The sequence below is a fragment of the Tinamus guttatus genome, unplaced genomic scaffold, assembly GCF_059628265.1.
Source record: "Tinamus guttatus ecotype Peru unplaced genomic scaffold, ASM5962826v1 Tinamus_guttatus_pri_ptg000927l, whole genome shotgun sequence".
Classification (NCBI taxonomy): domain Eukaryota; kingdom Metazoa; phylum Chordata; class Aves; order Tinamiformes; family Tinamidae; genus Tinamus; species Tinamus guttatus.
Window position 1 is genome coordinate 531,889 of NW_028289461.1, and position 18,520 is coordinate 550,408.

General features: G+C 46.7%; 1 protein-coding gene across 1 annotated transcript in view; it reads left to right on the top strand.

Annotated features, from left to right (window-relative positions):
* Positions 1-18,520, top strand: part of DGKD (diacylglycerol kinase delta) — a 49,930-nt gene extending 31,410 nt beyond the window's left edge. Inside the window, exons 10-30 of the mRNA XM_088538085.1 lie at positions 744-852; positions 1,530-1,669; positions 2,250-2,334; positions 2,922-3,016; positions 3,118-3,217; positions 3,370-3,643; positions 5,506-5,667; positions 6,427-6,555; positions 6,814-6,910; positions 7,588-7,698; positions 8,575-8,671; positions 9,353-9,460; positions 10,030-10,143; positions 10,551-10,685; positions 13,274-13,425; positions 14,191-14,302; positions 14,468-14,560; positions 14,933-15,052; positions 15,394-15,511; positions 16,760-16,890; positions 17,996-18,520. Coding sequence (XP_088394211.1) covers positions 744-852; positions 1,530-1,669; positions 2,250-2,334; positions 2,922-3,016; positions 3,118-3,217; positions 3,370-3,643; positions 5,506-5,667; positions 6,427-6,555; positions 6,814-6,910; positions 7,588-7,698; positions 8,575-8,671; positions 9,353-9,460; positions 10,030-10,143; positions 10,551-10,685; positions 13,274-13,425; positions 14,191-14,302; positions 14,468-14,560; positions 14,933-15,052; positions 15,394-15,511; positions 16,760-16,890; positions 17,996-18,085 — 2,572 coding nt within the window. The 3' untranslated portion in view covers positions 18,086-18,520. The remainder of the gene's footprint in view (positions 1-743; positions 853-1,529; positions 1,670-2,249; positions 2,335-2,921; positions 3,017-3,117; positions 3,218-3,369; positions 3,644-5,505; positions 5,668-6,426; positions 6,556-6,813; positions 6,911-7,587; positions 7,699-8,574; positions 8,672-9,352; positions 9,461-10,029; positions 10,144-10,550; positions 10,686-13,273; positions 13,426-14,190; positions 14,303-14,467; positions 14,561-14,932; positions 15,053-15,393; positions 15,512-16,759; positions 16,891-17,995) is intronic.

Genomic DNA, 18,520 nt, shown 5'->3' on the forward strand with positions numbered 1-18,520 from the left:
TATCTGTCTGTCTTGTGTCCACAGTGCTTGAAGAAATAGGGTTTCGTATGTTATAGCAAATACTGTTTAGGTTATAAAAACAAGCACAAATGTAGACCAAAATGAAATAAAAGCAGGCAGAAAGGAGCATATTTTCAGAGGGCTTAAGGAGAGGTTGCTTTTACATCCTGTGCTCTGAGAGAGTCGGTAGAGAAAAGCACGTGGGGTGGCCGGTGAGCGGCCGCCCGCCGGCAGGACGGGCCAGAGCCCGCGTCCGTGCTGCCTTCCGAGGGGACCCAGCGTCTCGGCGGCGGTGCCAAGTCCTCGCCGCTCACATTTGGCTTTAATTGGCGTGGCTTGGAGTGCGGCGTGGTGACATCGGAGCCCTCCGAGCACTGCCTGCAGGTGTTAGGCTGAACCCAACAAATCTGCGTGAGGGAATTAATTCAGTGCATGAGTGGCTCTCACATGCTTGTTTCCTCTGCTGTTCGCACAAAAGGGCCCTGCTGTAGAAGGGGAATTTGTCTGGGATGTGTTTCTGTAATGAGATCCATTGTAATTTGTAATTCCTTGTTTATCATCATGAGTTTGAATTCACTTGTAATCTGACAGTGGCTGGTACTCGCTGCAAAATCAGAGCTAGTTTAATCAGATCTGCCATGTTTATAACCTAGATTGGAGTTGTTTATCTTTTCTTAAGCAGTTGATTGTTCTTCTCTCTTCTCCCCCCGCTTTTTTTTTTTCCTTTTCTTTCCCCTCTCTAGTTTACGCTTATTCCAGAAGTTTGACACCTTCCGGATTCTGGTTTGCGGCGGGGATGGAAGCGTTGGCTGGGTTCTCTCCGAAATTGATAGCCTCAATCTTCACAAGCAGGTACCTGTCCGAGGAGCTTGGCTGAGTGTGAGATTGGAGCAGCAGAAGCAGCAGCGTTTGGGAAGGGCTGTGATCCTACAGAAGTCCTTTGCCCAGGGCTGGAGCTGCTGAAAGCTCTCCAGAATTTCCCGCAAGAAGCAGCACTAGGGTAGTTATCCCTCTGCCCCGTGCTCTTCCACAGCTCCCTCTTAGGAGCTCTGGGAACTGGGACCACACTTAGAAACTTCCACGAGGATATGCTCCTAATCTCGTCCCTTTAATTCTCATGATGTTGTTTCCGATAATAGCTAGAAGCTTTATTGGAGTAAAGGTGAAATAGGGGCTTTGATTTGTTTCCGTTTTGTTCTGGAGCTGCCGCTGCTGATTTTACAGAAAAGGCACTAGCACCACCTGATGGTTACATGGCTAACTGGAGCCATATGGAAGGTCATTTTTAACAAGGTGCTCCAGAGGGCAGCTGTAATACACTCCTCTCCATGAACAGCTTAAAAGCAGAGGGAACTTTCCTCTTGCTTGTGTGCTCTCTGGCCGTTTTCCCCATCCAACTGCTTTCTCCTCGTACGGATGCTAGTTACATCTCTGATCTTTGTAAGGAATCTGTCATGTTACTTTTGGCTATTTGCAGCCCGTGTTTTCCCATTTGAACGTCATTTTTGTTTTCATTTGCTGTGCTGCAGTGCCAGCTGGGCGTGCTGCCCTTGGGAACAGGGAACGACCTAGCCCGGGTGTTAGGCTGGGGCTCTGCCTGCGATGATGATACCCAGCTCCCCCAGATCCTGGAGAAGCTGGAGAGAGCCAGTACCAAAATGCTGGACAGGTGAGCACCATTGCTAACACCTTGCCCTGCTTGAGACTTGTGTGCAAATTGCCTCCTAGGAGAACGGGGTGGTTCTGCTGCGCTTCCTGCTAGATGAAGTTACTGTTTTTCTCTGATAATCCTGTCAGCTCTTTTTTTTTTTTTTTTCTTTTTTCTTTTCTTTTTAAGCTAAATTCTGTCTTGGTAAGTTTGAAGCAATTTATTTTGAGTTTGACTTAGAAAAGAAAATTGGAAGAAGAAATGAACATCTTTACCATTATTCTTTACTTATATATTCTATATATGTTTATGCATTTAAAACATGTCTCATCTTTAGAGATATATCTTGGCAGCTGTCGTGTTGGATCAAGTAATGCCCATAGTATTTCTGGGAGAAAGGGAGGACAGAGATGGTCCTTGTGCTGTAGGATACTTGTTCATAGTGTCACCCCATGTTCCAACGTCTGCGGTTTCCGTGAATCCTTATAGCTTCCGTCTATCAATCACGCTCTTGTTAAAGTGTAGTTTCTTCTGCTCGAGGTTTTATGCCCTTTGAATAAGGGATGGCATCTGCCTTGTAGTGACAGCTGCTTTTCAACAGGTGGAGCATCATGGTGTATGAAACCAAACTCCCTCGCCAGGCCTCCACCTCTACAGTCACTGAAGATTTCAGTGAGGATTCAGAGGTACCTAGCAAGACGTGGAGGGCAGGAACGGGGTGCAAAAGCCTCAGAAAGGATGAGATAAAGGCCGTGGTTGAGTTCAAAAGGGGTGAGCCTGAGCCATGATGTGGATGTGGTAGGAGCTACAAAAGTCCTGGGACTTTAAATCCAGGACTTAAAATTAAAGTGTTATAGAGGAAGCTGGAGGTGGGTTTACCGGAATCAACTGCTATAGTAGAGATGAGAGGAAGATGCTTTGGAACAGGACAGGGGAAGATAGATCTGTCAGGAAAGCGATTGATTTTTCTCTGCTAACATGACCTGGTGTTGCTCAAACATCGTAATTACAGGAACCCTAAAAGCCCAGTGTTTTAGATTCCTGGTAGATCGGAGGCTTTAAGATCTGAAATGCTGATGATTCCTAGGTTCAAAATAGGTTTCTTCATCAGATTCAGGTCTTCATTGCGTAACTGAGCCCTGAATCAGAGAACATTTTTAGACCAAAAAGAAAATGCAGAGTGATAGCTACTCTCTGGAGAGCCAGGGATACATAGCACATGTGGTAGTGTGGGGAAGCAGCATTCTGGTACTTTGTTCCTGCATGTCACCAGGTGCAGAAGATTCTCTTCTATGAAGACTCTGTGGCTGCTCATCTGTCCAAAATTTTGACTTCTGACCAACACTCGGTGGTCATCTCCTCAGCCAAGTGAGTGCTTCCAAGAGAACTGGTCTTAAATGAAAGTTACACCGTGAAAGTCCTGTGACAATCCTTGTGTGACTTTGTTTTCCCTGCCTTTTTTTGTCTAGGGTGCTTTGTGAGACAGTGAAGGATTTTGTGGCTCGAGTAGGGAAGGCTTATGAGAAAGCAACCGAAAGCTCAGAGGAATCAGAGGTCATGGCCAGGAAGGTAAATTGAAGAAATTGAACATTTTTATACAGCTGAGTGGAAAATCTGCTCTGTTTTGAGAGAACTAGGACAGCAGCAACTCAGCAGGCACTAAGAGAATGGGCCACCCGCTCCACTCTTGGTTTTGCTCAGCCGCCTTCTTTGCCTTGTAGTGCTCTGTCCTGAAGGAGAAGCTGGACTCCCTGTTGAAGACCCTGAACGATGAATCTCAAGCATCTTCATCTCTGCCAAACCCTCCTCCCACCATTGCAGAGGAGACAGAGGATGGCGACGGGTCAGGCAGTGCTTGTGATTCTTCCAGCGACCGCTCTTTGGCCTCGTCGTGTCCTGCACGGCCCCAGATATTTCGCCCCCGGGAACAGCTCATGTTGAGAGCCAACAGCCTGAAAAAAGCCATCCGTCAAATTATAGAGCATGCAGAAAAAGGTAACGGGCTGGGAGTCCTGCTTGTGGCTTGCTGCGTGCTCTTGAGAAACACACATCCCATTTATTCCAGAGGGGAGTAGAATCCTTTACTAAACAGGAGCTTTCCTGAGCTAGAGGAAGGTTATCCCATGAGCCTGCCTCTAGCTCAGTAGCACCTCTGCAGGCCCCCCTGTTTGAAACATTGCTGCACAACCAAGCCTGAAATTTCAGGTATGTTCTCTGCCCTGGGGCTGCTTTAGGAAGGTGCTGCCCTCATACACGCTGTTCATTTCTATTTCCTGTCCATCCCCACCCACACGCAATTGTGTCAGCGCGACTGTGTGTGTGGCCTTGGTGTAAAACGGGTCTGAAAATGCTTTGGGAAGAAAATATTTGAAGTATTTTAACTTGGATTGTTTCAGAAATCTTTTTATAGTGGAGCCCAACAAAACAGCGTGGTGCTGCAACTGAAAGGGCTGTGAACTACAGCGCAGAGGCAGGGGAAAAGCAGGAACCTCTTAAACTAGCCCAGTTACTGAGAAAATATTTGTAATGCTGATTTGATGCAAATCAGTTCTGTTCCTGCATTCACTTCCTAGGCAGGTGCCCCCCTCTCCTACATCTCAGCCCTTCTTATCTCTCTCCAGCCACGCACACCCATAGCTCAAAGTTTAATTTCCTTCCAAAGGCGTCAGTCTCCCCAGATGTTAGTCATTAACTCAGTATGGTTTAACTTATACCAAAGGAATGATTTAACAGCATGTTACTCAAGATAAAAGTGCTGAAGTCAGAGATGTGACAAGAGATGTGACATCAATGCACACCTGCACACTTAAATGAGCACTATGAAGAAAACTATGTAATAAGTTATAGATCGCTGCAGTGTTGTTGATTTCCAGAACTGTAGTATTGTATGTCCTGGAGGAGAAGCTGTGAGCTGACATGAGCAGAGCTAACAGGTTGTTGCTGATGAAGCAGAGGGCCTGACCTCGCTGTTGGCCCCGCTTTGCTGCCACATACCTTATACTGGCTTGGGGACTTGGTGAAGTCCAATTTGCCCATCCAGTTTGCTTAAATGCAGCAGGAAGAGTGTAGCTTGTGCTGGCTCAGTGGTTGATTTGCCTTGTGGATGCTGTAGATGAACTCCAGAGTCCTGGTGAGAGCAAGAGGGTCATCCCCCACGAGCAGCAGTGACCTGGTGGGTGGGCTCATGGACTTGCACCTGGAGAAGGGCTGCCCGGGGAGCAAATCTGCTGCTTACCTGACGGACAGGTTCTGACTTCTTCAGTCATGTGCTGACATTTGATTCTTGTGCAAACTCCAGTTATGTTTCAGATGTATTTAAGTTCTCCAAGCTGCTTTTCTTCTTCAAAAGTATGTGGTCTGATTCTTTCCTTTGTTTTTATTATTTAATTTGGCAGCAGTATTTTTTCCCTCATGATTATTTGTGTCCCTTTTCAAATGATGCATTCTGTTATCCCAGTACAGATCGAGCAAACAAAAATCCAGTTTGATTTATCATTTAGTGTTTCATTGAGTAGAATTTCTGGCAGTGTCCAGAGGCAAATACATGGGAGGCCACCACCTGTAGCACAGTTCACATCTCAACCTGAGTGCCTCTAGTATTAAAGCTGGGCTCTTTTATTCCCAGCTGGAGTGCTAAAGATGTGAGCAGAGAGAATTGGAGACTCAGCCAGCCCCATTCCAGAAGTTCTCCAGGGTGGGGTGTAGCTGAGATAAATGGCATAGGAAAACTGACAGTTATTCCTGTTTATAACGAGTCAAGGCCTTTAGAGCATCATTGTATCTTTACTTATGTCAGTGGGAGGTGTTTCTTGTTACTGGAGCTGTGAAACACTCACCTATTTTCTCTCCCCATGCAGCTGTGGATGAGCAGAACGCCCAGACCCAGGAGCAAGAGGGCTTCATCCTCAGCCTCTCGGCCCCTGAAGAGGGTAAGGAGCTGCGGAACGAGGACAAACCCTCCCTGCAGCCATCGCACAGCAGCAGCTACGGCGTGTGCAAAGGGAGGAGCCAGCGGAAAGGTACCGCTCGGGGCTGCCACCGCACACACCTCTGCAAACAGCCCTTCTCTTTGTGGCAGAAAGGAGCGGCAGGGTTACATGCAGCACCTTCAAAGTTCTGCTTTTCTCTAATTTCTACATTATTGTTTTTAGCTTTGGGTGCCACGTCCAACACCCTTTCTGGGCTCAAGCCTACAGCCCATTTTTCACATCTTTGATGGCTGGCCTGTTACCTTAGCACATGGAATTTAGGATTCTGAGGTTTTCTCTTAGCCAATAATCTGAGTTTATTGACTTTCAGTGCTTGGATAAGGATGCCCATTTTTTTTTTGTTTTGTCATCTCCCTGATGACATTTCCCTGTAAGCTCCTTGCCATCCATTGCAGATGACAGAAAAGGGAATACAGTTTGCTTTAACAACTGTGTTGAGCGAGTAATTTGTTAGAGATCCCTGTCACTGCAAGTACATTTGGAACTTAGCTGCGTATGAGCTGGGAGCCAAATAGCCTCTCGGTTGTGCTGCTGACACCAGCTTTTCCTCATCTCCATTCCTAATATTTGCATATGACATTTCTGTGCCTCCAAAGTGTGAGCTTTTCTGGCTGTACAAATGCCACAGCTCTAACTCTTAAAGACTGGTCCTGTCAGCAGTTTGGTTTATGGTGCCTAGAGTGTTTTGCTGCTGAGTGATTCCTAACCCAGACTTGTTGCTGCTGGGTTGTGCTGTGGTCTGTCGCACGCCATGTTTGTCAACAGTGGTGTTTGTGTTGTGTTTTTCAGTGGCCAAGTCTCCTTGCGAAAGGCTAATAAACAAAGGAAGTTTGTCGCTGGGCAGCTCTGCCTCTCTTCCTCCCCAGACAGGAAACCGGGACAACTTGCCAATGCTGAACACAAAGATCCTCTACCCAAGTGAGTGCAACACCCACCACTTCCCAGTCCAGCAGCCAACTGGGCCGTGGGTGACAACAGCACGGCCTCGAGTCTCCGTGCAAAATCAGGAGCTGCTTCTCCCTGATGTACCCGTGGGCAGAATAGCTGCTGTGTATTTTTGGTTGTTGCCTTGGGCAGTGAAAGAGAGGAGTTAATGCGGTCCTGTCTCTGAAATGGAAGCTACCTCTTTTCTGCTTGTTGTTATCACACTCTTTCCCCTTGTCCCTTTTCCCACAGATATCCGTGCTGGCATGTCTGGGTCTTTGCCTGGGAGTTCTGTCATCAGCCGGTTACTGATTCATGCTGATCCCTTTAACTCCGAGCCTGAAAATCTGTGAGTGTGCCCTGGGTGGTGAAGGCACCGCGTGTTTCTGAATGAGCCTCAACATCAGCTCGTTGCTCTGAGAAGCAGATTTCCTTGGAGAGCTGAATAGGGGGCAGCAGCAGCCCAGAATATGTATATGGGTTCTCAGATGCTGGGTGCCAGTGACGATCAGATTATGGGTTAAGCATGCAGTGAGGCATCTGATTCTTTGTAGAGGGTTTTTAGGCCTTTGGCGACAGAATGAAATCCAATTCAGTCTTCTCCCAACACTGAGATGACTTCAGTTTCCAGTGGTGAGAGTGGGTGAAAGATAAATTGTGGCAGAATCAGTAACCTACAACACGGATGGCAGAGAAAGCTCGTGCACAGGCCACAGTAGGGGAGACGGTTGGGATATGCCATGTAAAATCCTTCTCAAAACATTTGTGCTAAACTGCCTAACAGTGAAAACTCAGTCATATTGGCCCATGTGGCTTTTAGGGAGTGCCACTGAGATTGGTATTTGAGGTTTTTGAGGTCATTTGTCAGGTTCTCTGTAGGTAGCACCTATGTATGCATTCCTAATGTATTGGGAGGCTTTTTACAGATGGTTTTCTGTAAGCTTAGTGAAGACCTTGGGATACGTTTCTGTGGGAAGGGGAGAATTTCTCCACAAGAAATGGTAGTTTGTTCTTTTTGTTTGGCAGTGAATGTTACACAGAGAAATGTGTCATGAATAACTACTTTGGAATTGGATTGGATGCAAAAATCTCTTTGGACTTCAACAACAAACGTGACGAGCACCCAGAGAAATGCAGGTGGGTTTATGGCTTTGAGCAGCGTCAGAAGCAACGGAAACCAGTTTATGTTTCTGTGCTGTTTTGAAGCTAATGGTGAGAAAGTGTGTGGGATAGACATATCATCAATTTTGTCTGTATAATCCTCTTTCAAGGAGCCTTGAAATAGTGATGAAGAGCGAAATTCTGTTTTGTTACTGATTCAGTATGCTGTGTGGAACTTAATGAAAATTTTTTTAACAGTGAGGGTGCCAGAGCACTGGAACAGGCTGCCCAGAGAGGTTGTGGAGTCTCCTTCTCTGGAGATCTTCCAAACCCGCTTGGACGCAGTCCTGTGCCACGTGCTCTGGGTGACCCTGCGTGTGCAGGGGATTGGACTAGATGATCTCTAGAGGTCCCATCCAACCTTAACCATTCTGTGATTCTGTGGAGGCTGCTGGAGCTTTGAGTAACTACACCAGCGTGGATGCAGCGCTTTGGTTCTACTTAACTTGATGATCTTGCTCGGGTTTTTTTCTTGTGCCTATTATTTAGCTACAAGAGAATTGCATCTCAGCTCTCTGGATGCCATGGGGGCCAATTTCGTCCTTGATAGTAACCATGTTTTTGGCCCTTTGAATAGCTGGGCAACTATAGTATCCTTTGTGTAGCCTCATATTTGCTATACTTGTGCAAGTGTTCCAAAACACTGTTGGTGACCTTGTGTGTGGGACTGACCAGTGTTGGGGGAATCTGAGTGTTTGTTAGTCAGGAAGGAAAGAACTTTGTTATAGGATGTCGAGAGATACTTTTTCAAAAATATATGTATATATTTTAACCATAAGAAAGGTAAATGCTTCCTGTGAAAAGGTAAATGCGTTCTGTTGACTTTTCTCTTCTCTTGTTTTGTCCCCTTAGAAGTCGTACTAAAAACATGATGTGGTACGGAGTATTGGGGACAAAGGAGCTGCTGCACAGAACATATAAAAACCTGGAACAGAAAGTCCTGCTGGAGGTAAGGAATTTTAGTGTGCCTTTTTGTTGCTGAAACTGGGATTTGTAACTGCATTTCCCTCAGATACTTTGACCTTAACATCGTGGTACTACTTCTGACATTAAGGTGTTTCCCTTGCCTGCAATATTAGGCAAGCTTGAGCTAGCTAAAAGTGGCTGCTTCTGGTGCTGGAAGATACTTGCAGTCTCAAAACAATCCTCTTAGAAAGTATTAGCTATCCCAAACTGAGCATTAAAACTAGACAAGATTCCTCCCTGTGGTATCTCATGCAAACGTGACATTTTAGACAGCAGGTGCAGTGAAGAGCTGTTATTTTAACTACACTATAATATGGATCCAACTGGAGAGGAACTGTCCTTGTATGGACAACCTACAGCATAAGCAGGCAGTTTGCAGGAGGAGTCCTTGTCACAGCACATTGCACAGGTGTTTCAGAAGTTTTATTCTTGGCTTTGGAGGAATAAAGCAAAAAGTGTTGCTGGGCCTCGTGCCCTTTTTGGAGAAGAGGTGATTCGTGAGACATGGATGGATAGATTCTTTTACTCTAAGAATAAACTGTAGATAGCTGAAATAAATGATTCATTAAACAATGCAGGCTGTTTCTTGTCCTTCAAGGAAGTGCTGTGGCAGGAGAGGCTGTCCTGCTGTGCTGAGAGTAATGTTGTCTTCTGTTCTGTGCAGTGCGATGGGAGACCGATCCCTTTGCCCAGTCTCCAGGGAATTGCTGTACTCAACATTCCCAGCTACGCAGGAGGCACAAACTTCTGGGGGGGGACCAAAGAAGACGATGTAAGTATTTTGTAAAACAATCCAAGAGTCATAGTCCCTAAGATCTCTGCTTGGAAGAGAAGGACTGTCTGCATGTAGTTTCTCTGGGAAATGGATAGGGTACTGAAAAGCAGCAGCTTTGTACCCATGCAGTCTGTCGTGATTCAGAAGGGAACCAAGTGCTGTCCTGGGCATTTGGAACTCCAAGAAGTGCTTTAGATTGAATCCTGCCCCCAGAAAGCCTGAGAATAAAGCTCCTTGAAGGCAAAGGGAGTTATATCCCATCAAAAACATTTTCTTTTTTTGAGGCGAGTGCCTGTTTTCATAAGAATAAGTATTTCCATGTGTCCTCCAGGCTTTTTATTTGGATTATACCTTAGCTGCCTTTGGAAGCACTGTGGGTGTATTGAGGCTCCTTTTTCTCCTTCCTAGGTCGCTGCAAATCTTCACATTCTCACCTCACTGTTAGTTTTATACAGAATGAATAGTACAAGCAAAAGCTGACAGCCAAATCTCCACCCGTAGACAGGAGAGGAAACCTCTCTAAGAACTGTGTGCCAACTGAATTCCCTCTCCCTTGTATCTGGCAGACTTTTACAGCCCCCTCCTTTGATGACAAGATATTGGAGGTGGTAGCAGTGTTTGGTAGCATGCAGATGGCAGTGTCGCGAGTGATAAACCTCCAGCATCACCGGATTGCACAGGTATGCACTGCTTTCGTGAGCACTCCTTACCTCCCCATCTCCAGCTTGTGGCCTTTGTGCTGGTTTCAGTTAGGAAAGCCCTCCTTTGTGCTCTCTTTTGTCCATGGAGGAGCATCCAGCAGGGCTGAAGATTAGCGTGTTCAGAGGCTCTTTGTCATATGGAACTGTTTGCTAGTGTTCACCCTGGTGGGAGTTAGTCCACAGCTATTTAAACATAGATTAGTCTGGAGACTCACTGCATGGTTTCTGCTGTACAAGGTGAGGCCTGCCCTGCCACTTGGACATGTGTGGCTCTAGTAGCAACATAACTACAGAACCTGGGGAAGCACTTTGGAAAGAAAGAGATTGGCTCATGGGTTTGGAAGACCTACATTTTAGAGCTTCTCTAATGCAATCGCTTCTTGCAGTGTCGGACTGTGAAGATAGCAATCCTGGGAGAAGAGGGAGTTCCTGTGCAAGTGGATGGAGAAGCCTGGATCCAACCTCCAGGTTATATTTGGATTGTTCACAAGAACAGGGCACAGACACTGACCCGCGACAGGGTAAGGGCAGCCTTAGGTGCACTGTATGGTATACGGAGGTGTTTTGATATCATTTATTCCCAGACAGTGTGGCAATGGCTGGAACTAGGCTACATGAAAGCTTATCTTTGTGGAGGTAAAAAGTATCTTTTACGACACTCCTCAAAACGTTTTGGAAAGAGCATGATTAAATTTGCCCTCACTACTTGGGAAATAATATCCTTAAGGTTGTTTTTGCAAGCTTGTTTACTTCCTTTCCTAGGTGCCTTGTGACACAGTGTTTCTTAACATACTTGCATGCTGTTTTTCCCAAATGATGCCTGCCTCGCTGAGCGCTGCAGTTTGTCCAGGTTCAGCTATTCAGTACTTTTATTTCTCCTCATTGTTCAGTGTGTGGCTTATACCTCATAGACCAAGCAAAGCAGTATCTCATGCCCCATTCAGCAGTGTGGTGACTTGTCTCTTCTCATACTTTTGATATATATCTGAACAGCACCAACCTATAAGGAAGTGTTCTTGCCATTTGAGTGTGTTACTGGATGGTGGCGAGCCGAAGGGAAGGGTAGATGCCTTGCTGTCACGCAGACAGGCTGTATGGTTTCTTCTGACTCTGTACTCCTGTCTGGATCAGCATTTTGGCTGGCAGCATTTCTCAATGCTTTCCAGCATAACACTCCTCTGCTCAGCTTGCAGAGCACACCGAAGTCCTGCTGCCAAGGACTCGCCTCCCAGACACGAGAAACAGAGAAAAACAGAGAGAGGGGGGAAAATAGGTTTAGGCATGAGGTGCAAGTTGGAAATACAGTGCTATGAAAAAGAAAAGACTGGAGGTTATAAAGCCCCTGTCAAGGCAGGACAAGGAAATACCCAAGACCCCGTCAGCTGGAGAGAACAGAAGATATTGGTGTGTGTGTTAGGGAGAAAAGAAGAAAGAAACAATGAGCAGATTTTCACATGGAAAAAGTACCTGGAGAGACAGAGATCTTTCGCATGGCCACAGTGTGTCCAGGAGAGGTGACTGAAGGAGATGACCAAGAGAGTGGAACAGAGATCCTGCTGTGAAAGGAGGGAGGAAAGGAAGGGCAGAGGGAAGCAGAAGAGGGAATCTGGGGGGGCACAGGTGCCTAGTGCCTGTGCTGTGTGGCTGCTGAGCCCCCCAAAGCCAAGGCTGTGGCTGTGCCCCGCTGCTCCTCCTTGCCTGCAAGCCCTGCTCCGCAGGCCGCCTGCAGCCGGCGAGGAACGGCGTCCAGTTCTGGAGAGCAGTATTCAGCTTTTCTCTTCAGCACAGGCTTATCCCCATCTTTCCTGCTGTCTGTCTCCCGCTGCACACCACTTCCTACTCAGGCCAGGCCCTCCTATGCAGGAAGTGAAGTGGGATCCTCTTTCTGAGTGCATGACACCTATGTCTTCTGTAAAATTCCTCTAAAGTGGTTTGGGGTATTTAGTTTAATTCCAAATTCACTCATGTGGCCTCATCTGGATTACTGAAGGGTCATGAGCAAGATGGGTAACAGTGCACAGCTTGTTCAAAGCTGACACATTGGCTTTGTGCAGCAACCAGGAAGGTGATTCACTTTACCACAGGTCTTCACAGGTGGTTTTGTTTCAGACTCAGAGGAATGATGTGTCCCCAGAACCTGCCTCTTCTGCTCCGTGTCCCTCAACCCTGCAGTCCTTACCTAGTCTGTACTCACCTCGTTTGATTTACCAAGCCGCTACCTTTCCTGCTCACTGCAGGTCTCATTTTGTGGCTCACTGAGCATCAGTTTTTCCACAAATACTTCACACTCTTACTCATTTTCTCCTCTTCATCGTCTCTGAATTCCTTTTTTCTGTTTTGTCTCCCTCTCCCCCAGCACTTCTCTTGTCTAGATTTTCCTTATTGCATTTCTTACTCGCATCGATCCATCTCTCCCTGCCCTGAGACTTTGTGTCCTGTTCTCATTCTCACCAGATCTAGTTTTGATCCTTTTTGCTTTGGATCTGTTTTGCTGTTTTGTTGATCTGTCCTTCCTGTAGCACTAGCTGATGCCAGCAGGAATATCAGTAAGGATGCAGGTGGGGCAAGTCCCAGCTCTGAGTTTGGGTGCTACTCTGACCAATTTCTAGAGAAGCATTCCTGGATGAGGAGGAGTCTGGAACATTTCCAGCTCTGAAGTTGCCATGCACAGCAGAGGTGTGCAATAAAGCATTCTTCACTGTCCCCACCTTCCCCAAAAACTTGTAATAACCAAGGTGAGTGGATTTTTCCCGAGTAACAAAAGGTGCTTCTTGGGTACAGATTGAAGATTTCAGCTGCAAAGCATAGAGGTGATACAGCTAGTCATAGAAAAGGCTGAGTGAATTGGTGGCTTTTGCTAGTCTGGTTCTCAGAAGCAGCCTAACCACTTTGACTAAATTTAGACTTAAGCTTAAACCAAGGTAAGTGTGTGGCCTTGAAAGCTTCAGCCCAAGTAGCTGAAGCTGGCAAAGTTACAAGCAGGTGAACAGCCAGGCCCCGCAACGGGAAGTGTTCAAACCCAGAGCTCTGCAGGCGTAGGCTCTCACAGGCCTTGTTTTTTCTCAGTGGTTTACAACGTATCTTTAGAGTTTGCTTGCTATGTTTTTAGGCATTTGAGAGCACCCTGAAGTCCTGGGAGGACAAACAGAAGTGTGAGTTGTCCCGACCCTCCTCTTTCTCTCTGCAACCAGAGATCATGTCTGAAGAAGAGTCCACCCAGATCAACCGCTTTGGCCAGGCCGCAGGTGCTCTGATCCACAGGTGGGACTCAATTTCCTTTTTGTGGACAGAGCCCTCCTGGGTGCCTCAAGTCCTTTTCCTTCTCCCTGTTCCTGCTGAAGTTTCTCTTCAGTCTTCCCTGCTGCAGTGCTGGCCCGTGTCATTCTTTTGCTGTGCCCTGCCCCAGCTGCATGAAGACTGAAGTCACACAAACTTTTGTGGGTCATCCTGAACTAAAAGTAATACTTCCATGGGCACATGAGAATCCTTTAATCTCTAAAGATTAATAGCTTTGAATATCAGTGATTCTTATCAGGAATGAAACACAGTCACTGGGAACTGGAAGCTCAGATGACAAGTTAGGGACTTTTAACCCTGATGCCCAGCAGAGATTTGTGAAATAAACCACTGTATGCTCCTCTGTCCTCCTTCATTTGGGCATCTTGTTTCATGCTCTGGGCCTTTAAGAGGACATGCCCAGATTCACATCCAGAAAGTGTTCGCTGTGTCTGCAGCTGCCTTACAGATCGCCATGGTCATACCGAAGTTTCGGGGTCATATTTTAAACTGACCCCAAATCATGTGCAGCCCTGAACGTGCACCTGGAGTTGTCCGTGTGAGGTGTGCCCTGCTTTGCCTGCGCGTGCTCACCAGCAGGCAGAACTGCCCTGCTTTGCTGAAGGCTGTGCTCCTCCCATGCCCTGTCCCTGCTCTCGTCACTCACATGGGTATGAAAAGGAGATATTCAGTTCAAAAAGATCTCTTATCTTGAGCATATGCTGATGTAATCTGTAATTCTCCCTTTAGCATTCGGGAAATAGCACAATCCTACCAGGACATGGAACAGGAGCTTGCCCATGCTGTCAATGCCAGCTCCAAGTCTATGGACAAAGTCTACGCTAAATCCAAGTCTACAGAGGTATTTCACTCGCTTGGCATCTCCCATTTTCTTTTTGTGCCATAGCTCTTGGTTCTCCTTTCTGATTGAGCAGAATAAGCCTTGCTTCTCTAAGACATTTTCCTTTTTACCACTCAGACTTCTGCATTCTTGGGCTTTATTTATGCACGTGTTTCTTCCCAACAGGGTCTGAACTGCAGCCTCGTTGTAGAGATGGTGAATAATGTGAAAGCCCTGCATAATGAGACAGAGCTGCTGCTGGCAGGCAAGATGGCTCTGGTAAGAAGCACGAAGGAGTGAAGCAGCCTCTTGCTTCCTCTCTTCTGCTGTGACCTTGGCAAGCAACGTCTTGCTGGTCTTGGTCCTCTTTGTCTTCACAACAAGTCAGTTAAAATGTTCCTGTCTGGGGAATTAGGATGGGTTGGCTGGTGTTGCTACGTGTGTATGATGGGCCGTCAAGCTCGTTTACTCAGAGCTGGGGATCAGAAAAGATGGGTTTAACACGGTAATGTCTGGGCAGAGGGCCTGTTGTGCACTTCCTTTTTAAAAGGAGGAGCTGCTTTGTTAGCCGGGAAGTTCCAAGTGGGGCCTCACTGTGTGTTCCACCATGTGTTTTTTAACTCTGCTTTGTTTCCGTTTCTGCAATTTCAGCAATTGGATCCTCCACAGAAAGAGCAGCTCCAAACTGCCCTGGCAGACATGGACCTCCAGCTAAGGAAGCTGGCAGACATCCCTTGGCTGTGGCAGCTCATGGAGCCCTGTGATGAGGAGGTGAGGAAGGCCAGAGCGGTATTTCCCCAGCTCTTCTCTTTTTCACTAGTTGGCTGTGAGTGTTTCACTTCCTGTGAGTATGCAGCAGATGTTAGAAAAATTCATTAAGAAGGAAACTCAACTCCCTGGGGCTAAAGAAAGTAATTTCCTGCTAAGGTCCCTTGACTGACATGGGATCAACTTTCTCTCCCTGTTTCCTTCCCCATCTTGATCAGAAAGAGTTCAGAATATTTTTCCTCTCTTACAAGGTCATGGAGCTGTTTTAGAGGGTACTTGCTGCTCTTGGACTGTTGCAGTGAGTTGGTGTTTGGTGGCATGACTTTCCCCTTGTGTTCCTACAGAACCAGATGCTGGATTATTCTAAACGCAGCCGCAGCGGCAAATTTCGGCTGGTGACCAAGTTTAAAAAGGAGAAGAACAACAAAAATAAGGAGGCCCATAGTAGCATGGGATTGCCGGGTACCAAGTCTGCTCATTGCTGGTGTCTCTGTTCATCACCCCAGTGTGGTCACACCACCACCCGTTCTCTTTCTGTCTGTCTGTTCCCTCCGATGTTCTGTCCCTCTTCTGTGTCCCTTGCATCTGCCTTTTCTCAGAGGTCTAGTCTGTCTTTTTCACATGGCAAAGTAGCTTATTGCTCTGTTTTGTCTGAGTCAAGATCCCCAGTACTAAGTAGATATTCCTGAGCAGAAACAGGAGGCACCCTCTGAATAATCCCACTTATATCTGGCCATTTGCTGGGATGTCTTAGGGGGTGCTTAGTGAAGTGAATTTGAGGACTTTGATGTTTCAGGTATCCATATGACTGTGGGGCCCAAGTCCGCATAACTCCAATCTTTTCACTGCTCATTCTCTGTGATATGGTTAATGGTATTTTTCTCATTGATTCACCTTCAGGCTTTAATCAAGTTTCATGTCTAATTGGCTGGGGATCAGCATCATCACAGGTGCACCCTGACCTTTAATCCTACCGGTCAGTAAATAAAAACTGGCCATGAATCAACAAATTGCCAGTGATATCAAGACACTTTCTCTCCAACTGGGTTAGTTGATTTTTGGTTTATATTCTATTTATGAAGCCTTTCTACTTCTAAAATTCAGAAGTACTGGCTGTTCTGTGGGCTCCTGGGTCCTGTCCTCTGCCATAGAGCTGTGGGTCTCCTCCTGTCTCACTCATTGATGCTCACTTATTGCCTCTGCTCGCAGAACTTGGGACCTTATTTTTCTCTTATTTAGAGGCTGTGCGAGAAGCTGGGGCTCTCCCTTGGACTTCAGAGGAGAGGCTGCCATTTTGCCTGCTGAGCACAAGTTTTTGCATATAAGGACAAACTAACACGTGCTTGGTTCCTAGTGCTGTATTCTATGACTCTGTGGTTTTGTAAGCAGAGAAATACCAGCAAATTTACTCTTAGTCATGGGGGTAAGCTTTACAAAGTATATCCAAGCCTGTCAAAACAAGCATATTACCCCCAGAATCACTGCAGCTAGCCTCTGTTTAAGAGAAAAACTCTAATCTCAATCTGCCCTTCCACCTTTGTTTGAGATTGTAGGCCGTGTCACCGGTCCTTGCCCTCCCCTTGATTTGAGGTTGTGGTGCTGCTTGCCCTCCCTCTCTGGCACTGAGTGCTGCTGCTGTCCTCGTCTCTCGCTCGCTGTCCTCTGGGGTTCTGGGTACTCAATGCACTCCTGCTTTTCCATCTCTAACAGTTCACCTATGGGGAACGGAGGAGGTTGCGGCCTGGCTTGAGCATCTCAGTCTTTGTGAGTATAAGGATATCTTCATCCGACATGACGTCCGGGGCTCTGAGCTCCTGCACCTCGAACGGAGGGACCTCAAGGTACTTTCATGATCAGCTCATCAGAAATAGCCAGCTGCATCTGCATGACCTTCTGTGCTGAATGTGCTTGGAAGTGGCCTGCCACTGTTCATTCCCCGTGCCTTGGCGAGATGAATGGGTTCATTGGCGCCTCATTTTATTTAATGACCATCTCATATCACCTGATGTTTAAGCAAGGTAGAACAGCTTGTTTCAGAGACTGCCTGTGAGCTCAGCCACAGGTTCTCAGAGTTGCAAAACAGTCCAGCGCTTGAGAGGCTTCAACTTGAATGCTGGAATGGAAGTTTTCAACTTCACAGCTCCCATACCATCTTTGCAAAGCCTGCTTGGTCATGTGTTATAGTCACTGGACAAAAAGGTCATTGCACTTCTTTGTTACAAGCAAAAATGATCGTGGTCTTAGATGAGGCTGTTAGATGGAGAGAATCTTTTGAAGTAATAACAATATTGCTCAGCTCTTCATCTCTCCATCGAGAGATACTCTGCAGAGGAAAATTAAAAATGCTGTTTCTTTGCATGCACAAGAACTTGTGATCGTTCTGGTGACTTGCACATAGCAAAAAAGAATTGTTTTGTCTTAGTGTGTAGCGTTCATTGAATGCTCCTTGGACCTTCATTTGTGACTTGGACCAGCTTCCTGTTCTGCATTTTGCTGTTGTCTGTGCAGCGATTCCTCTGCGTGCCATCCAGCCACAGTGTGCGTTTTGTTGCATGGTGCCCGAGTGTTCACACGTGCACTGATGTGACCCGTTGTGTTCTGCATGTATTTGGCTACCAGCTTAGGTCCTTGTGATCTTTCTTCCTTCTGTTCTTGTGCTTTGGCCCTTAACAGTCAAGGCAGTTTGCATTTCTGGCTGATGGTCTGCAGTTGCTTCTTGCCATTGCTTTGTACCTGCTCCTCATGTGCCTGTTCATTACTCTGTCATGCTCTGATAGATTTTCGACACATAGTTTGAGGTTCCATATATAACTATCAGATCTGTTATCTTTCTGGTTGGTTCCTCCTCTCATTATAACTAGCTGAGTAGTTTGAAACTACTGCTTGGTGACCCGGGAATTATTTTTTCCCCTTTCTCCTAAGGTAGAATTTTCTCTTTTCTTGCAGGACCTGGGTGTGACCAAAGTGGGTCACATGAAGAGAATCCTGCACGGAATCAAGGAGCTGAGCCGGAATACTCCTGCCAGCGAGGTTTAGCCTCTGTGTTCACAGCCTGTGTCTACCATTCCCCCTAACCGCACAGCAGTCACCTCACAGAGCAGATGTGCTCACAACTGTGTCTACTGAGCAGCCAGAGCAGCTGGTCAGAGCTCATATCAGCCAAGCGTGGTGCTACCTTTATTACCTGTGGGGTACAGCCGCATCCAGTTGAGAGGCACCTGCCCTGCGTACCCCGGAGCCTCCCCAAGGAGAACTTGCTCTGAAGAACCGTGTCCTTGCGTGTGGGAAATGCTGGTTCTAGTGACAGTGTAGGACTCCTGAGAATTGCAACACAGCTACCTTTGCTGGATAATTTTGTCACAGTAGAATTATTCAGTGCAAAAGATATATTGGCCAGTCTTAGTTCAGGAGTATCTGGCAGTCTTTTTAGACCCAAAGCTTTCCCACTCGGTTGTAGGTCACGCCTGTATC